Source organism: Oncorhynchus keta, chromosome 37 (genome assembly GCF_023373465.1).
Source record: "Oncorhynchus keta strain PuntledgeMale-10-30-2019 chromosome 37, Oket_V2, whole genome shotgun sequence".
Lineage (NCBI taxonomy): Eukaryota > Metazoa > Chordata > Actinopteri > Salmoniformes > Salmonidae > Oncorhynchus > Oncorhynchus keta.
The window spans coordinates 29,094,280-29,109,959 of NC_068457.1; the positions used below are offsets into that span (position 1 = coordinate 29,094,280).

General features: G+C 49.0%; 2 protein-coding genes and 2 long non-coding RNA genes across 53 annotated transcripts in view; 2 read left to right on the top strand and 2 right to left on the bottom strand.

Annotated features, from left to right (window-relative positions):
* tmco3 (transmembrane and coiled-coil domains 3) overlaps positions 1-1,835 on the top strand; it is a 35,357-nt gene extending 33,522 nt beyond the window's left edge. Inside the window, exons 15-17 of the mRNA XM_052500199.1 lie at positions 1-21; positions 118-605; positions 655-1,835. The exon at positions 1-21 is cut by the window's left edge and continues 124 nt beyond it. Of these exons, the coding sequence (XP_052356159.1) occupies positions 1-21; positions 118-605; positions 655-850 (705 nt within the window). The 3' untranslated portion in view covers positions 851-1,835. The remainder of the gene's footprint in view (positions 22-117; positions 606-654) is intronic.
* Positions 1,836-1,961: 126 nt separating this feature from the next.
* Positions 1,962-14,532, top strand: LOC118379638 (transcription factor Dp-1-like). Its single transcript, XM_052500200.1, has 14 exons — positions 1,962-2,112; positions 3,495-3,577; positions 5,748-5,814; positions 6,448-6,551; positions 7,064-7,185; positions 9,462-9,633; positions 9,824-9,970; positions 10,414-10,482; positions 10,628-10,782; positions 12,674-12,748; positions 12,797-12,854; positions 12,941-12,980; positions 13,160-13,238; positions 13,465-14,532. The coding sequence occupies exons 2-14, from the start codon at positions 3,566-3,568 to the stop codon at positions 13,589-13,591; spliced, it is 1,227 nt and encodes a 408-aa protein (XP_052356160.1). The 5' UTR covers positions 1,962-2,112; positions 3,495-3,565; the 3' UTR covers positions 13,592-14,532.
* LOC127916876 (uncharacterized) lies at positions 3,584-4,891 on the bottom strand. The gene is made up of 3 exons (XR_008096476.1): positions 4,816-4,891; positions 3,874-3,939; positions 3,584-3,774 (listed from the first exon to the last, which is right to left on the bottom strand). It is a non-coding gene; the product is annotated as an uncharacterized LOC127916876 (long non-coding RNA).
* On the bottom strand, positions 14,362-15,630 carry LOC127916871 (uncharacterized). Of its 50 annotated transcripts, none has more exons than XR_008096428.1 (5): positions 15,481-15,630; positions 15,184-15,315; positions 14,776-15,055; positions 14,614-14,693; positions 14,426-14,573 (listed from the first exon to the last, which is right to left on the bottom strand). It is a non-coding gene; the product is annotated as an uncharacterized LOC127916871 (long non-coding RNA). The 50 variants fall into 50 exon arrangements; XR_008096427.1 differs by having other exon boundaries at positions 15,184-15,359; XR_008096410.1 differs by having other exon boundaries at positions 14,776-14,935; positions 15,272-15,403.
* Positions 15,631-15,680: the final 50 nt, after the last annotated feature.

Below are 15,680 nucleotides of genomic sequence, written 5' to 3' on the forward strand. Positions count from 1 at the left end.
CTCTGTCCTCTTCTTCCCCAGGTGTACCTGCTGGTTCTGTGTCACCACTCTGTCCTCTTCTTCCCCAGGTGTACCTGCTGGTTCTCAGTGTCACCACTCTGTCCTCTTCTTCCCCAGGTGTACCTGCTGGTTCTCAGTGTCACCACTCTGTCCTCTTCTTCCCCAGGTGTACCTGCTGGTTCTCAGTGTCACCACTCTGTCCTCTTCTTCCCCAGGTGTACCTGCTGGTTCTGTGTCACCACTCTGTCCTCTTCTTCCCCAGGTGTACCTGCTGGTTCTCAGTGTCACCACTCTGTCCTCTTCTTCCCCAGGTGTACCTGCTGGTTCTCAGTGTCACCACTCTGTCCTCTTCTTCCCCAGGTGTACCTGCTGGTTCTCAGTGTCACCACTCTGTCCTCTTCTTCCCCAGGTGTACCTGCTGGTTCTCAGTGTCACCACTCTGTCCTCTTCTTCCCCAGGTGTACCTGCTGGTTCTCAGTGTCATCACTCTGTCCTCTTCTTCCCCAGGTGTACCTGCTGGTTCTCAGTGTCATCACTCTGTCCTCTTCTTCCCCAGGTGTACCTGCTGGTTCTCAGTGTCACCACTCTGTCCTCTTCTTCCCCAGGTGTACCTGCTGGTTCTCAGTGTCATCACTCTGTCCTCTTCTTCCCCAGGTGTACCTGCTGGTTCTCAGTGTCACCACTCTGTTCTCTTCTTCCCCAGGTGTACCTGCTGGTACTCAGTGTCACCACTCTGAGTCTTCTGCTGGCTCCGGTGTTGTGGAGAGCCGCCACACACAAGTGGGTCCCTCGAGCCGAACGCAAGACGCTCGCCCGCCCGCCCCCGCTGCTGCCACACCCAGCAGACTGAAGCCAATAGGGGCCCTGTAAAAGGGCCGAAGGGTCAAAGGTCATTCTCCCTCTTTCCATGGAGAAAATCCTAATGATCCATTATCTTTGGGTCATTGGTTGCATCCAAAATGGCACCCTGTTCCCTACATAGAGCCCTGATCTAAAGTAGTGCACTATGTAGGGAATTAGGGCTCTGGTCTAAAGGAAGTGCACTATATATAACGAATAGGGTGTCATTTGAGATGGGATCATTGTAGAACGGTTTATACATGTCCTCATTGTTGTCTTGACTGTCATTCCTCCACTCACGTCCTACAGTAGTTATGGAGGAATCCCTGATGAGACTCTTTTGGTTTGTGACGTCACAATGATGGTGATGACATATTCCCCTCAAGGGAATATTATTAGTCTGGGGTTGCATATGGATCAGTTTCATCCGGACATAAACCTGGGAGAAAGACAAGGTTTTAACAGTTCAACTTTCCATTTAGTACGTTTTGAATGTCATGCTGATACTGTAAAGTCTGTGTTCTAACCAAACACGGACACATAGAGACTGTATGTGGGTTGTTTATGTCAGGGCTTTACATGTATGTACGCAATTATTGCACTCCTATGGCATCTAATGCTGTAAAAGGTTTATTTTTCTTATGTTTCAGTGACTGTTTCATATGATAATGGCTTGATAATTTTATTCTGTTTGTACGGTGTACTGTACTGTAGCCCGACTGGAAGAAAAGACTACAACTAGAAGACTTCCTGCTAATACATCATGCAAGGGAGAAATCAAGATATAGCATTGTATTTATTAGGCCAGTTATAGTTAGATTATGTATAAATGTTACAATGGAAATAAGGGGGTCATTCCAAGCACAATAAATTTCCATTTTACATTGTTGTGTTAGGTTGGAGTTTGTTTAGTATTCAACAAAATACAAAAGTTGTACATTATTTAATAAAAAAATGTCGTTTATTTATTAAAATATTGGTTTATTGGTTAGGGAGGAGATGTCCTGTTTTTATAATGTTATATTTGAATATTGTCTGTCTCGTCCAATGAAATGTTTTGATATCGTTCTGTAGGTGTGGTCTATACTTCCCGCGTGATGACGTTTACTTTGTGCGTGTCCAATAGTTTCTTTCACATTTCAGACACCGCCAAGCTCAGTTTGGAGTCGCACAACTCTGGAAGCTCAAGCAGCCGGACATCTCAGTCGGAGTTTGGGACAAATGCTAACAGCTGACTCGGGGAGATACAAAAAAAAAAAAAAAATCAGAAAAGTGACTTTCATTATTCCAACTTAATTGATTTATTGATGAAGTAGAAGAGTTAGTACGCTGAGCAATTTACGTTTTTATTTCGCTGGGTTTCAGTTTCAGTGGAGTAGTTGACTACATCAGATGACTGTTGCACTTTAACGAACAAATGCAGAGGCCGTTTTTAGCTAAGCAACATCGAAATAAGTTTGACTTGTGGCATGTCATTCAATCACATTTCTACCCATAGGTAAAAGTAGCGAACTTAGCCTGCTTAGGAGTACAACATGTAAAATATATTTCTCTTATTTTTTTTTTTAGCTAGCTGGCTACAAAAATGGCTGACTCGGCTTCTAGCTAGCAGGTAGTTAACGTCCTCTAGTGAGTGCACTCTACCGTAAATAAAACATTATTGTCCACGTTATCGTTACTAACTAATGAACGTCGAACCGAAAAGCGGTTTTATCAAACAATAACATTAACGTTAACTGACTGGCTATTAATTCAAACAACTCCTATCGTTGCGATGAGCCAAACGTTAGCTAATAAATAGCTTGTGTCGACAGGCAGAACGAACTAGCATGTTGCGTGCTAACTTTAGGACAAACAACATGCTAGCTAGCCATCTGTCAAGCTTGCCAAGCAACCATCTTGACTGAAATTGCTACAAGTCATTCGTTCAATTACTTTCGGTCTTTGTAAAGACGCAGGTAACTATAGCTAATTGAAAACCTTTGATCTTGGACTCTGAAACGTTTGTTGTTAACTTGCTAGTTTATGTTTGCTTCGCTAACGTTAGTTTTTAGCTAGTTTCTTGTTTGGAGGTTCATTTCGACCTCATCTGGCTGCAGTAAACTGGGAGTTGCGGATCAAGAACAACGAGTGAGAAAGGTCGTGGTAACTAGTTGATGGTTGTTAATACTCGTGATTTAAACATGTACAATGGTGGTTCACCTAACTTTATTGCTAAATATATCTAGCCCAAGCTGCGAAACATGTATGATTGCATGTAGACTAATGCGTAGTCAGCTTCTGGATCCAAATAGCTGCTGTTGTGCTTCCCTTGCCCGGCTATGGGAACCTTCTGTCGGTCATTGTTGTATTTACGCGGTTAGGCCTATGTTCTGTTCTCAATGGCCCATAGTTGGCAATAACTGAGTGCGGAGACCGATTTATGTTGTATGCTGAAACCAAGTTGTTTCCAAAGCTTCCATGCGGCCTAGTGGAGTGTTGTTTGAATCCCTCAGGGGATGAAGCCAGTCTATTCCAACCTTGTCAAATAAGTTAAACAGAAACAGTTTAGCCCATCTACAATACATGTCCATTCTGCATTTCTTCTACAATCTTAGTTTTATAACACTGAACTGGAGACATCCCCCCCCCCCCCTTTCCATATTTTGCTTTAGGGAAGCAATTGCTGAACATCCCAAAGAAACCTTCTAGAAGAGTTCATCTTCCACACATAGGAGCTGATATCATGGCAATGGATGTGAGTTCTGGGCCAGAGTTATAGTGTGCAACATGTAGTACTGTGCTGGAGTAAAAGTGTGTAACCTGTCGTTCTGGGCCAGAGTTACAGTGTCCAACCTGTCGTTCTGGGCCAGAGTTACAGTGTGCAACCTGTCGTTCTGGGCCAGAGTTATAGTGTCCAACCTGTCGTTCTGGGCCAGAGTTACAGAGTCCAACCTGTCGTTCTGGGCCAGAGTTACAGTGTGCAACCTGTCGTTCTGGGCCAGAGTTACAGTGTGCAACCTGTCGTTCTGGGCCAGAGTTACAGTGTGCAACCTGTCGTTCTGGGCCAGAGTTACAGAGTCCAACCTGTCGTTCTGGGCCAGAGTTACAGAGTCCAACCTGTCGTTCTGGGCCAGAGTTACAGTGTCCAACCTGTCGTTCTGGGCCAGAGTTACAGTGTCCAACCTGTCGTTCTGGGCCAGAGTTACAGTGTCCAACCTGTCGTTCTGGGCCAGAGTTACAGTGTGCAACCTGTCGTTCTGGGCCAGAGTTACAGTGTGCAACCTGTCGTTCTGGGCCAGAGTTACAGTGTGCAACCTGTCGTTCTGGGCCAGAGTTACAGTGTGCAACCTGTCGTTCTGGGCCAGAGTTACAGTGTGCAACCTGTCGTTCTGGGCCAGAGTTACAGTGTGCAACCTGTCGTTCTGGGCCAGAGTTACAGTGTGCAACCTGTCGTTCTGGGCCAGAGTTACAGTGTGCAACCTGTCGTTCTGGGCCAGAGTTACAGTGTGCAACCTGTCGTTCTGGGCCAGAGTTACAGTGTGCGACCTGTCGTTCTGGGCCAGAGTTACAGTGTGCAACCTGTCGTTCTGGGCCAGAGTTACAGTGTGCAACCTGTCTGGGCCAGTTCTGGGCCAGAGTGTACAGTGTGCACCTGTCGTTCTGGGCCAGAGTTACAGTGTGCAACCTGTCGTTCTGGGCCAGAGTTACAGTGTCCAGTTACAGTGCAACCTGTCGTTCTGGGCCAGAGTTACAGTGTGTAACCTGTCGTTCTGGGCCAGAGTTACAGTGTCCAACCTGTCGTTCTGGGCCAGAGTTACAGTGTGCAACCTGTCGTTCTGGGCCAGAGTTACAGTGTCCAACCTGTCGTTCTGGGCCAGAGTTACAGTGTCCAACCTGTCGTTCTGGGCCAGAGTTACAGTGTCCAACCTGTCGTTCTGGGCCAGAGTTACAGAGTCCAACCTGTCGTTCTGGGCCAGAGTTACAGTGTCCAACCTGTCGTTCTGGGCCAGAGTTACAGAGTCCAACCTGTCGTTCTGGGCCAGAGTTACAGTGTCCAACCTGTCGTTCTGGGCCAGAGTCGCAGTGTGTGCAACCTGTCGTTCTGGGCCAGAGTTACAGTGTGCAACCTGTCGTTCTGGGCCAGAGTTACAGTGTGCAACCTGTCGTTCTGGGCCAGAGTTACAGTGTGCAACCTGTCGTTCTGGGCCAGAGTTACAGTGTGCAACCTGTCGTTCTGGGCCAGAGTTACAGTGTGCAACCTGTCGTTCTGGGCCAGAGTTACAGTGTCCAACCCTTACAATTAGAATGAACTAATTCTACAGTGGAACTTGTTTCTTCTCTGACCATCCAGATCCAGTGTTAGATCATTGCTTCAGGGCAGAACACACAACTAGATTGATTCACTTCCCTTTGTGGTTTGAGTGGTACAGGCTAAGTTGCTTTGAAGACCTTATCAACTTCCTGATTTAGCAGTGGTGGGTTTCACCATACCAAGTGGTTGTTGATACTTCCTGATTTAGTTGCTTGCTGTTGTGCAATTATCATCTGACAAACAACTTTAAACATTATTTGACCATCTCCTTCCATTCATAGTAACTAGTGGTTTATGCTCCACCATTTGGGAAACACTGGACTAGTGTCCACCCACCTACACAGTTCAGGATGATCGCAGAGGTCCTCAAACTCTAGTGTGCACAGATCGATGCTCAATTGTTCACTCAAAGGTTGCCATGGAAATGGAGCAACACACTCACAGTAAACACATTTAGTAATCCATTGACCTCGGTCCAGCAGCACCTCCTAGCTCCAGACTAGTATAAAGCCAACTAGTGAGGAGAAGAGAATCTAGAGAGGTTTGTAGCTGCTGGTGTTTCCATGGTGACAGTGTGGTTGGTGTGGCCATAACAGAACATTGTGGTCTTTAGGCGGCTGTGATCGGTGCCAACGGAGAGATGAAGGTTTTCTACAACCAGAACCTCAGTCCCAGCAAAGGTAGGTAGCCACAGTACCCAGGGTTTCCCCTAGTTATTTTAGTATAGGTGGACTGCACACTGGTGAACACTGGCAGGGAGGAGTAAGACTTGGACAGGGGAGGCTGTACTAGAGAAACGCTAGAAGCATTATGATAATCAGCCGCTCCTCCTGCAGGATGGGAGTTGACGGCAGGCTGTGACTCTCGCCTAACTAACAGAGGAGGGCAGTGTTGCCCCCTATTGAGATGTTTTCTCTGTGGCCAATCACGTCGTAAGTGATTCCAGGGAGCGGATCTCAATTAGTATTGTCACGGTACTTCAGTGGCAAGGAAACAAAACATGAAGCAGTTTTAATTTCTTGAGGAAAACGGTCCTTCTGTTAGAAACCAACAGTATTATGTTGTCACCTGGAGTCCCATTTATTCATTTAGCAAACTATAACACCCACAATTTTACATAAAGCAGTTTTTTGTTTTTTATACGACTATGGAGTTCAGTCTAATTCATGTTTTCTTTTTTTCCAATGGGTAATCTGGTGTGATGGTGATACTGGTACCGTGACAACCATATCTCAAGTAGTGCACTATATAGGGAATGGGGTGCTATTTGGGACGCATCCCTGGTGTTATAAGTGTTCTTCATGTCCCTCCAGGTGTCCTGTCCCTGGTGACAGTCCACCCACAGTCTCTCTCTGTGGGCAAACAACTGCTTCCCAAAACCCTGGGGCCCTCCAACGTCAACATCGCCCCACACATGGTGAGACACAACACTACCACTTCTAAGAACCCCTGTCCTCTCCTCCTCGTCCTGTCTGAGGGCCCCTCTCCTCCTCCTCGTCCTGTCCGAGGGCCCCTCTGCTGCTACTAGGGAAGCACTGGGCTTCCCATGTCTCCGTGGCGATAAAGCCTTCATACTAACTTTGAACCAGGCAGGGCGACCTGTGTGTGTGACCTGTGTGCATAAGCTAATCACAAACCCTTCAGTCAGCGGGATTATAATAAGAACTCCTCATCAACATGATCATCCTATGAGCCCCAGAGCTCAGGGTTCAGCTAGAGATGGATACACATAGAAACCCTAGTTCTATAGAGAGATCTAGACCCCAGCCACGATATGTTGATCTGGTTAGCCGCCATAGCTTCTAGTATGGTGTAGATATATGCTATATAGATCGCTCCTCTGTGCTTTGAAAGAAGCACATTTTAATTTATTTCATTTATTGCTATTTTAAATTGTCTGCATTGTAACTGTCCCTCCCTCTGTCTCAGGTGATGGGTACCCCTCAGAGGCCCAGTGGGTCAGGGGGGTTAGTGATGGGCAGCCCTCACACACCCAGTACCCAGTACAGACCACAGAGCCAGCCCCCTGATGCCTCTCCCTGGTCCACCGGGTAAGACACATACACAATTGTATACAAACACTCCTCATGCTGGTTGTTATGGTCAGCTGGTTGTTATGGTCAGCTGGTTGTTATGGTCAGCTGGTTGTTATGGTCAGCTGGTTGTTATGGTCAGCTGGTTGTTATGGTCAGCTTGTTATGGTCAGCTGGTTGTTATGGTCAGCTGGTTGTTATGGTCAGCTTTAGGTCAATTCTCAGCAAGGAGGCTGGCTAACTTCTTGAAAGTTCTCTCTCTCGTTAAGAGAGTGACATGTCACTACATTAAAGTATTCACACCCCTGGGCTTTTCCCAAGTTTTGTTGCTACACTTTAGGATTACATTTGGATTGAATTGTTGCTTTTTGTCAATGATCTACACAAAATATTCTGTAAAAGTGGGGAAAATTATTTATACAATTTTTTTGATTGAAAATAAAACTGATATATCTTGATTCGATAATTATTCAACCAAGTCAATATATGTTAGAATCACCTTTGGCAGAGATTACAGCTGTGAGTCTTTCTGGGTAATAAGTCTGTAGAAGCTTTACACACCTGGATTATACAATATTTGCCCATTTGTTCTTTTAAAAAACAATGTATTCAAGCTCCGTCAGCCATTTTCTAGTCTCGCCATAGATTTTCAAGATTTAGGTCAACTGTTACTCGGCCACTCAGGAACGTTCGATGTCTTCTTGGTGAGGAACTCCAGTGTAGATTTGGCCTTATGTTTTAGGTTATTGTCCTGCTGAAAGGTGAATTTATCTCCCAGTGTCTGTTGGAAAGCAGACAAGGTTTTCCTCTAGGATTTTGCCTGTGCTTATAGCTGTATTCTGTTTTTTATTTTTATCCTAAACTCCCTTGTCATTGCCGACGACAAGCATACCCATAACATGATGCAGCCACCACCGTACTTGAAAATATGAAGTGAAAAATCAGTGATGAGTTGGATCTGCCCCAAACATAACACTTTGTATTCAGGACATTGGAAAACCTCCCTGGTCTTTGTGGTTGAATCCATGTTTGAAATTCACTGCTCGACTAAGGGACATTCCAGATAATTGCATGTGTGGGGTACAGAGATGAGGTAGTCATTTATTTATAAATGTTAAACACTATTATTGCTCACTTATGTGACTTGTTCAGCACATTTTTACTTGTAAACATATTTAGGCCATAACAAAAGGGTTGAATACTTATTGACTCAAGACATTTCACATTTAAAACATTTCTAAAAATATAATTCCACTTTGACATGATGGGGTTGTGTGTGTGTGTGTGTGTGTGTGTGTGTGTAGATCAGTGACACAACAAGGGGTGTGAATACTTTCTGAAGGAACTGTATGAAGGAACTTCTCTCTTCCTAGTCTATCTCTACATCAGCCATACTCAACTGGCGGATAGCGGTCACTCCTGCTCTGACTTCTTCTCTCTCAAACTCCTGCTCTGACTTCTTCTCTCTCAAACTCCTGCTCTGACTTCTTCTCTCTCAAACTCCTGCGCTGACTTCTTCTTCTCTCTCAAACTCCTGCTCTGACTTCTTCTTCTCTCTCAAACTCCTGCTCTGACTTCTTCTTCTCTCTCAAACTCCTGCTCTGACTTCTTCTTCTCTCTCAAACTCCTGCGCTGACTTCTTCTTCTCTCTCAAACTCCTGCTCTGACTTCTTCTTCTCTCTCAAACTCCTGCTCTGACTTCTTCTTCTCTCTCAAACTCCTGCGCTGACTTCTTCTTCTCTCTCAAACTCCTGCTCTGACTTCTTCTTCTCTCTCAAACTCCTGCTCTGACTTCTTCTTCTCTCTCAAACTCCTGCTCTGACTTCTTCTTCTCTCTCAAACTCCTGCGCTGACTTCTTCTTCTCTCTCAAACTCCTGCGCTGGCTGACTGCTTCTCTCTCAAACTCCTGCGCTGGCTGACTGCTTCTCTCTCAAACTCCTGCGCTGGCTGACTGCTTCTCTCTCAAACTCCTGCGCTGGCTGACTGCTTCTCTCTCAAACTCCTGCGCTGGCTGACTGCTTCTCTCTCAAACTCCTGCTCTGGCTGACTTCTTCTCTCTCAAACTCCTGCGCTGGCTTCTTCTTCTCTCTCAAATTCCTGCTCTGACTTCTTCTTCTCTCAAACTCCTGCGCTGGCTGACTGCTTCTCTCTCAAACTCCTGCGCTGGCTGACTGCTTCTCTCTCAAACTCCTGCGCTGGCTGACTGCTTCTCTCTCAAACTCCTGTGCTGGCTGACTGCTTCTTTCATTCCTGCTCTGTCCTTTCTCAAATTCCTGCTCTGCCTGTGTTCCAGGAAGCGTGGTACTGGTAAGAAGGGGGATAAGAACGGGAAGGGTCTTAGGCATTTCTCCATGAAGGTGTGTGAGAAGGTGCAGAAGAAGGGAGTAACTACCTACAATGAGGTGGCTGACGAGCTCGTGGCAGAGTTCAGCGCCAACGACACCCTCCTCTCGCCCGGCGACTCGGTGAGACACACAGCCAATCAAAAACCATCAGACCAGGGTTTCATCCGTACAACAAATAGCCCAATCCGAGTTCAAGATGCACTGGTTCTGTACAGCCCTAATGGGCCCGAGTCAGAAGTAGTGCACTATAAAGGGAACAGGGAGCCATTTGGGAAACGACAGCAGCTCTGTCTCTCTCTCCCCTCCGCAGCATTCCTACGACCAGAAGAACATCCGACGCCGTGTGTACGATGCGCTCAACGTGCTCATGGCCATGAACATCATCTCTAAAGAGAAGAAAGAGATCCGCTGGATCGGCCTGCCCACCAACTCAGCCCAGGAGTGTCAGAGCCTGGAGGTAAGAGATCGGGAGGGTCAGACCCCGGTGGGTAAGAGATCGGGAGGGTCAGACCCCGGTGGGGTAAGAGATCGGGAGGGTCAGACCCCGGTGGGTAAGAGATCGGGAGGGTCAGACCCCGGTGGGTAAGAGATCGGGAGGGTCAGACCCCGGTTGGGTAAGAGATCGGGAGGGTCAGACCCCGGTTGGGTAAGAGATCGGGAGGGTCAGACCCCGGTTGGGTAAGAGATCGGGAGGGTCAGACCCCGGTTGGGTAAGAGATCGGGAGGGTCAGACCCCGGTTGGGTAAGAGATCGGGAGGGTCAGACCCCGGTTGGGTAAGAGATCGGGAGGGTCAGACCCCGGTGGGTAAGAGATCGGGAGGGTCCGAGCCCGGGGGTTAAGAGATCGGGAGGGGGAGAGCCCGGGTGTGTCAGAGCCTGATGTATTCCTGTCATTGTCAGGTGGAGAGACAGAAACGACTAGAGAGGATCAACCAGAAACAGTCTCAGCTTCAGGAGCTCATTCTACAGGTAAACACCCCCTTCACTGTGGGAACATACACGCCTATTAGAAGACGCTCACCCGGTCTTGCTGGTGGCTTCAACGTTGCCTGAATGTCATCTCAACGACGTTGACTGAGCGGTATCACAACGTTGTGTGAATGTCTCGGTGCAGCAAATAGCGTTCAAGCGCCTGGTGCAGCGGAATCGTACAGCGGAGCAGCAAGCGGGCAGGGCTCCGCCCCCAAACTCTGTCATCAACCTGCCCTTCATCATCATCAACACCTCCAAGAGGACCGTCATCGACTGCAGCATCTCCAACGACAAGTAAGAGACCAGAGACTCTGGAATACACACACAATTACTCTAGTCCTGTTTCACTCCTGTGTGTTCTATTCATGTCCCAATTCCCTTTGAGACTGCTTGGGACATGGGAATGATGCTTGGGACATGGGAATGATGCTTGGGACATGGGAATGATGCTTGGGACATGGGAGGGATGCTTGGGACATGGGAGGGATGCTTGGGACATGGGAGGGATGCTTGGGACATGGGAATGATGCTTGGGACATGGGAATGATGCTTGGGACATGGGAATGATGCTTGGGACATGGGAGGGATGCTTGGGACATGGGAATTGGGGACATGGGAGGGATGCTTGGGACATGGGAGGGATGCTTGGGACATGGGAGTGATGCTTGGGAGGTGCATGGGACATGGGAGGGATGCTTGGGACATGGGAGTGATGCTTGGGACATGGGAGGGATGCATGGGACATGGGAATGATGCATGGGACATGGGAATGATGCATGGGACATGGGAGTGATGCATGGGACATGGGAATGATGCTTGGGACATGGGAGTGATGCTTGGGTCATGGGAGTGATGCTTGGGACATGGGAGGGATGCTTGGGACATGGGAGTGATGCTTGGAGGTTGGGACATGGGAGTGATGCTTGGGACATGGGAGGGATGCTTGGAGGTTGGGACATGGGAGTGATGCTTGGAGGTTGGGACATGGGAGTGATGCTTGGGGCTTGGGACATGGGAGTGATGCTTGGAGGTTGGGACATGGGAGTGGTGCTTGGAGGTTGGGACATGGGAGGGATGCTTGGAGGTTGGGACATGGGAGGGATGCTTGGAGGTTGGGACATGGGAGGGATGCTTGGGACATGGGAGGGATGCTTGGAGGTTGGGACATGGGAGTGATGCTTGGAGGTTGGGACGTGGGAGGGATGCTTGGAGGTTGGGACGTGGGAGGGATGCTTGGAGGTTGGGACGTGGGAGTGATGCTTGGAGGTTGGGGCGTGGGAGTGATGCTTGGGACATGGGAATGATGCTTGGGACATGGGAATGATTGGGACATGGGAGTGATGCTTGGGGTTGGGACATGGGAGTGATGCTTGGGACATGGGAGTGATGCTTGGGAGGTGCTGGGACATGGGAGTGATGCTTGGAGGTTGGGACGTGGGAGGGATGCTTGGAGGTTGGGACATGGGAGGGATGCTTGGAGGTTGGGACATGGGAGTGATGCATCATGGGAGGGATGCATTGGGACATGGGAGTGATGCATGGGACATTCATGACATGGGAGTGATGCTCAGGTTTGGGACATGGGAGTGATGCATGGAGGTTGGGACGTGGGAGGGATGCTTGGAGGTTGGGACGTGGGAGGGATGCTTGGATGTTGGGAGATCCAGGGATGACATTGGAGGGATGCTGGAGGTTGGGACGTGGGAGGATGCTTGGGACATGGGTCTGATGCCTGTGGTCTGGAGGTGGGAGTGATGCTTGGAGGTTGGGACGGGGAGGATGCCTTGGGAAGGGAGTGATGCTGGCGGTTGGGGCCCAGAGCCCTGGGACCCTATGTTACAGGTCAGTATGGCTGGTTCCCACAGAGCACCCTGGTGCCCAGAGCCCTGGGACCCTATGTTACAGGTCAGTATGGCTGGTTCCCACAGGGGACCCTGGGAGCCCAGAGCCCTGGAACCCTATGGGGCGTGGTCAGGGATGCTTGGCTGGTTCCCACAGGCGTGGGAGAGCCCTGGAACCCTTGGGGTGGGAGTATGCTTGGCGGTTGGGGCGTGGGAGTGATGCCCAGAGCGGTTGGGGCGTGGGAGTGATGCAGAGCCCTGGAACCCTGGGAGTGATGTTACAGGTCAGTATGGCTGGTTCCCCTGCCCACCCTGGTGCCCAGAGCCCTGGAACCCTATGTTACAGGTCAGTATGGCTGGTTCAACAGGGACAACATGTTTGAGATCCATGATGACATTGAGGTGTTGAAGGTCAGAATGGGGTCTGGCCCCTGGTGCCCAGAGCCCTGGAACCCTATGTTACAGGTCAGTATGGCTGGTTCCCACAGAGCACCCTGGTGCCCAGAGCCCTGGAACCCTATGTTACAGGTCAGTATGGCTGGTTCCCACAGAGCACCCTGGTGCCCAGAGCCCTGGAACCCTATGTTACAGGTCAGTATGGCTGGTTCCCACAGAGCACCCTGGTGCCCAGAGCCCTGGAACCCTATGTTACAGGTCAGTATGGCTGGTTCCCACAGAGCACCCTGGTGCCCAGAGCCCTGGAACCCTATGTTACAGGTCAGTATGGCTGGTTCCCACAGGGCTCCCTGTTCAGCCTGATATACTTGGGCTGGGACTGTGTAAAGGAGGCGGTAGAAATGGCATCTTTTATTATAACCCCCCCCTCCCTCCAGAAATGGCCACGGGTCCAATAAGCAACGTCTACATCACAGGAGCCTCGTCTACAAACGGAGGAGGACGCCGTCACACAAGGTGAATCTCTTCTATAGAGATGTACTTCAGAGCTCATTTCCCTGTCTGTCGGGTGGAAGCCCTCGGTGCTGCTTCTCATGCTACAACAGGCTTTGTTTCAAATGTGCCCTCTATCCACCTCTATGATCTCTCTTTCTGAGCTCTTTTTTTTTTTTCAATGTACAGGAAGTGATGTAACAGGCAGGTCTTAACTAATTCCATCTTCTGTTTCCTGCTGTATATTCAGTAGCTCCGATGGCACGGTGGCGTCCATTTCCAACGACTTACACTACAGCGCCTCGCGAGGCCACACCCCCGTGTCCTACATGGCAGACGAGGAAGAGGATGACGAAGACTACGACGACAATGATTAAATCAGTAGTTTCTCACTCGGCCAACTCTTAACAGCCCAGTCTGATGACTAAACCATCTGTGTTCCAAATGGCTTCCTATACCCAATATACTGAACTACTTTTGACCACGGCCATATTGGCACAGAGGTAGTGCACCGTGTAGGGAATAGTGCCATTTGGAATGCATGCAGCCCGTGTCCCATGAACAAGTCTCTCTCCCTTCCTCCAGCTCCATCTCAGGCCTTCCCTCCACCCCACCAAGCTATCTACGAGGAGGCCCCTGCTTCTCCTTCCTCAACTGCCTTCAGAATGCACAGAGCTCACCAACGCAATGGCCTTCTGGGAAACGTAGTCTTTGCTGACACTATGACTGTATAATGCCTTTTGTGGGAATTTTAATTTATTTTTTTCTCTCCTTCTGAAGCTGTGATTGCTGTGAGTATAATCTCCACAACGTGCTCCTCTTCAGCCCGCCTCCCCGTTACAGGAAATGGGATCTTTCTCATGACAAACTCGTTTTTTGTTGTTGTTTCTTGAGTGAACTGATACAGAAAGATTCCCTCCAGAACCCTGAGGTCTTGTGTGGCTGTATTACAGTGTTTAACACCATGAACAGTGGTGGTGTGTCATTGACATGACAGTGAAATGACTTCCTATACAACTCCCAGGGGAGAGAGTGTGTGTGTGTGTAGCTCCCAGGGGAGAGGGAAAGGGAGAGTGTGTGTGTGTGTGTAGCTCCCAGGGGAGAGGCAGAGTGTGTGTGTGTGTGTAGCTCCCAGGAGAGAGGGAGTGTGTGTTTTGTACTTTACTTATTTGTAGTTATATTTTCTTATTTTGTGTGACTTTCTTCTGGCAGCTATTTTAAAGATGGGTCAGAATGTGTGTTTTTGGACGGTCACTTGGCCCTGCGTGTCACCGTGAATACCTACAGACAGCAGAGGCCAAATGTCCCTGTGTGAGTACCTACAGACAGCAGAGGCCAAATGTCCCTGTGTGTGTGTACCTACAGACAGCAGAGGCCAAATGTCCCTGCGTGTGAGTACCTACAGACAGCAGAGGCCAAATGTCCCTGCGTGTGAGTACCTACAGACAGCAGAGGCCAAATGTCCCTGTGTGTGAGTACCTACAGACAGCAGAGGCCAAATGTCCCTGTGTGTGTGTGAGTACCTACAGACAGCAGAGGCCAAATGTCCCTGTGTGAGTACCTACAGACAGCAGAGGCCAAATGTCCCTGTGTGTGAGTACCTACAGACAGCAGAGGCCAAATGTCCCTGTGTGTGAGTACCTACAGACAGCAGAGGCCAAATGTCCCTGTGTGTGAGTACCTACAGACAGCAGAGGCCAAATGTCCCTGTGTGTGAGTACCTACAGACAGCAGAGGCCAAATGTCCCTGTGTGTGAGTACCTACAGACAGCAGAGGCCAAATGTCCCTGTGTGTGAGTACCTACAGACAGCAGAGGCCAAATGTCCCTGTGTGTGAGTACCTACAGACAGCAGAGGCCAAATGTCCCTGTGTGTGAGTACCTACAGACAGCAGAGGCCAAATGTCCCTGTGTGTGTGTGAGTACCTACAGACAGTAGAGGCCAAATGTCCCTGTGTGTGTGTGAGTACCTACAGACAGCAGAGGCCAAATGTCCCTGTGTGTGTGTGAGTACCTACAGACAGCAGAGGCCAAATGTCCCTGTGTGTGTGTGAGTACCTACAGACAGCAGAGGCCAAATGTCCCTGTGTGTGTGTGAGTACCTACAGACAGCAGAGGCCAAATGTCCCTGTGTGTGTGTGAGTACCTACAGACAGCAGAGGCCAAATGTCCCTGTGTGTGTGTGAGTACCTACAGACAGCAAATGTCCCTGTGTGTGTGTGAGTACCTACAGACAGCAGAGGCCAAATGTCCCTGTGTGTGAGTACCTACAGACAGCAGAGGCCAAATGTCCCTGTGTGTGTGTGAGTACCTACAGACAGTAGAGGCCAAATGTCCCCTCTCAAAGCAAGGTGACCATGTTCATAATCTCAGAATTGGAGTCGAACATTGTTGTAAATTGGAAGCGGTTCTCTGCCTGGCTGGCAGAGAGATAAAAACGTACCAAAATTATTCTAAACATCTCAAT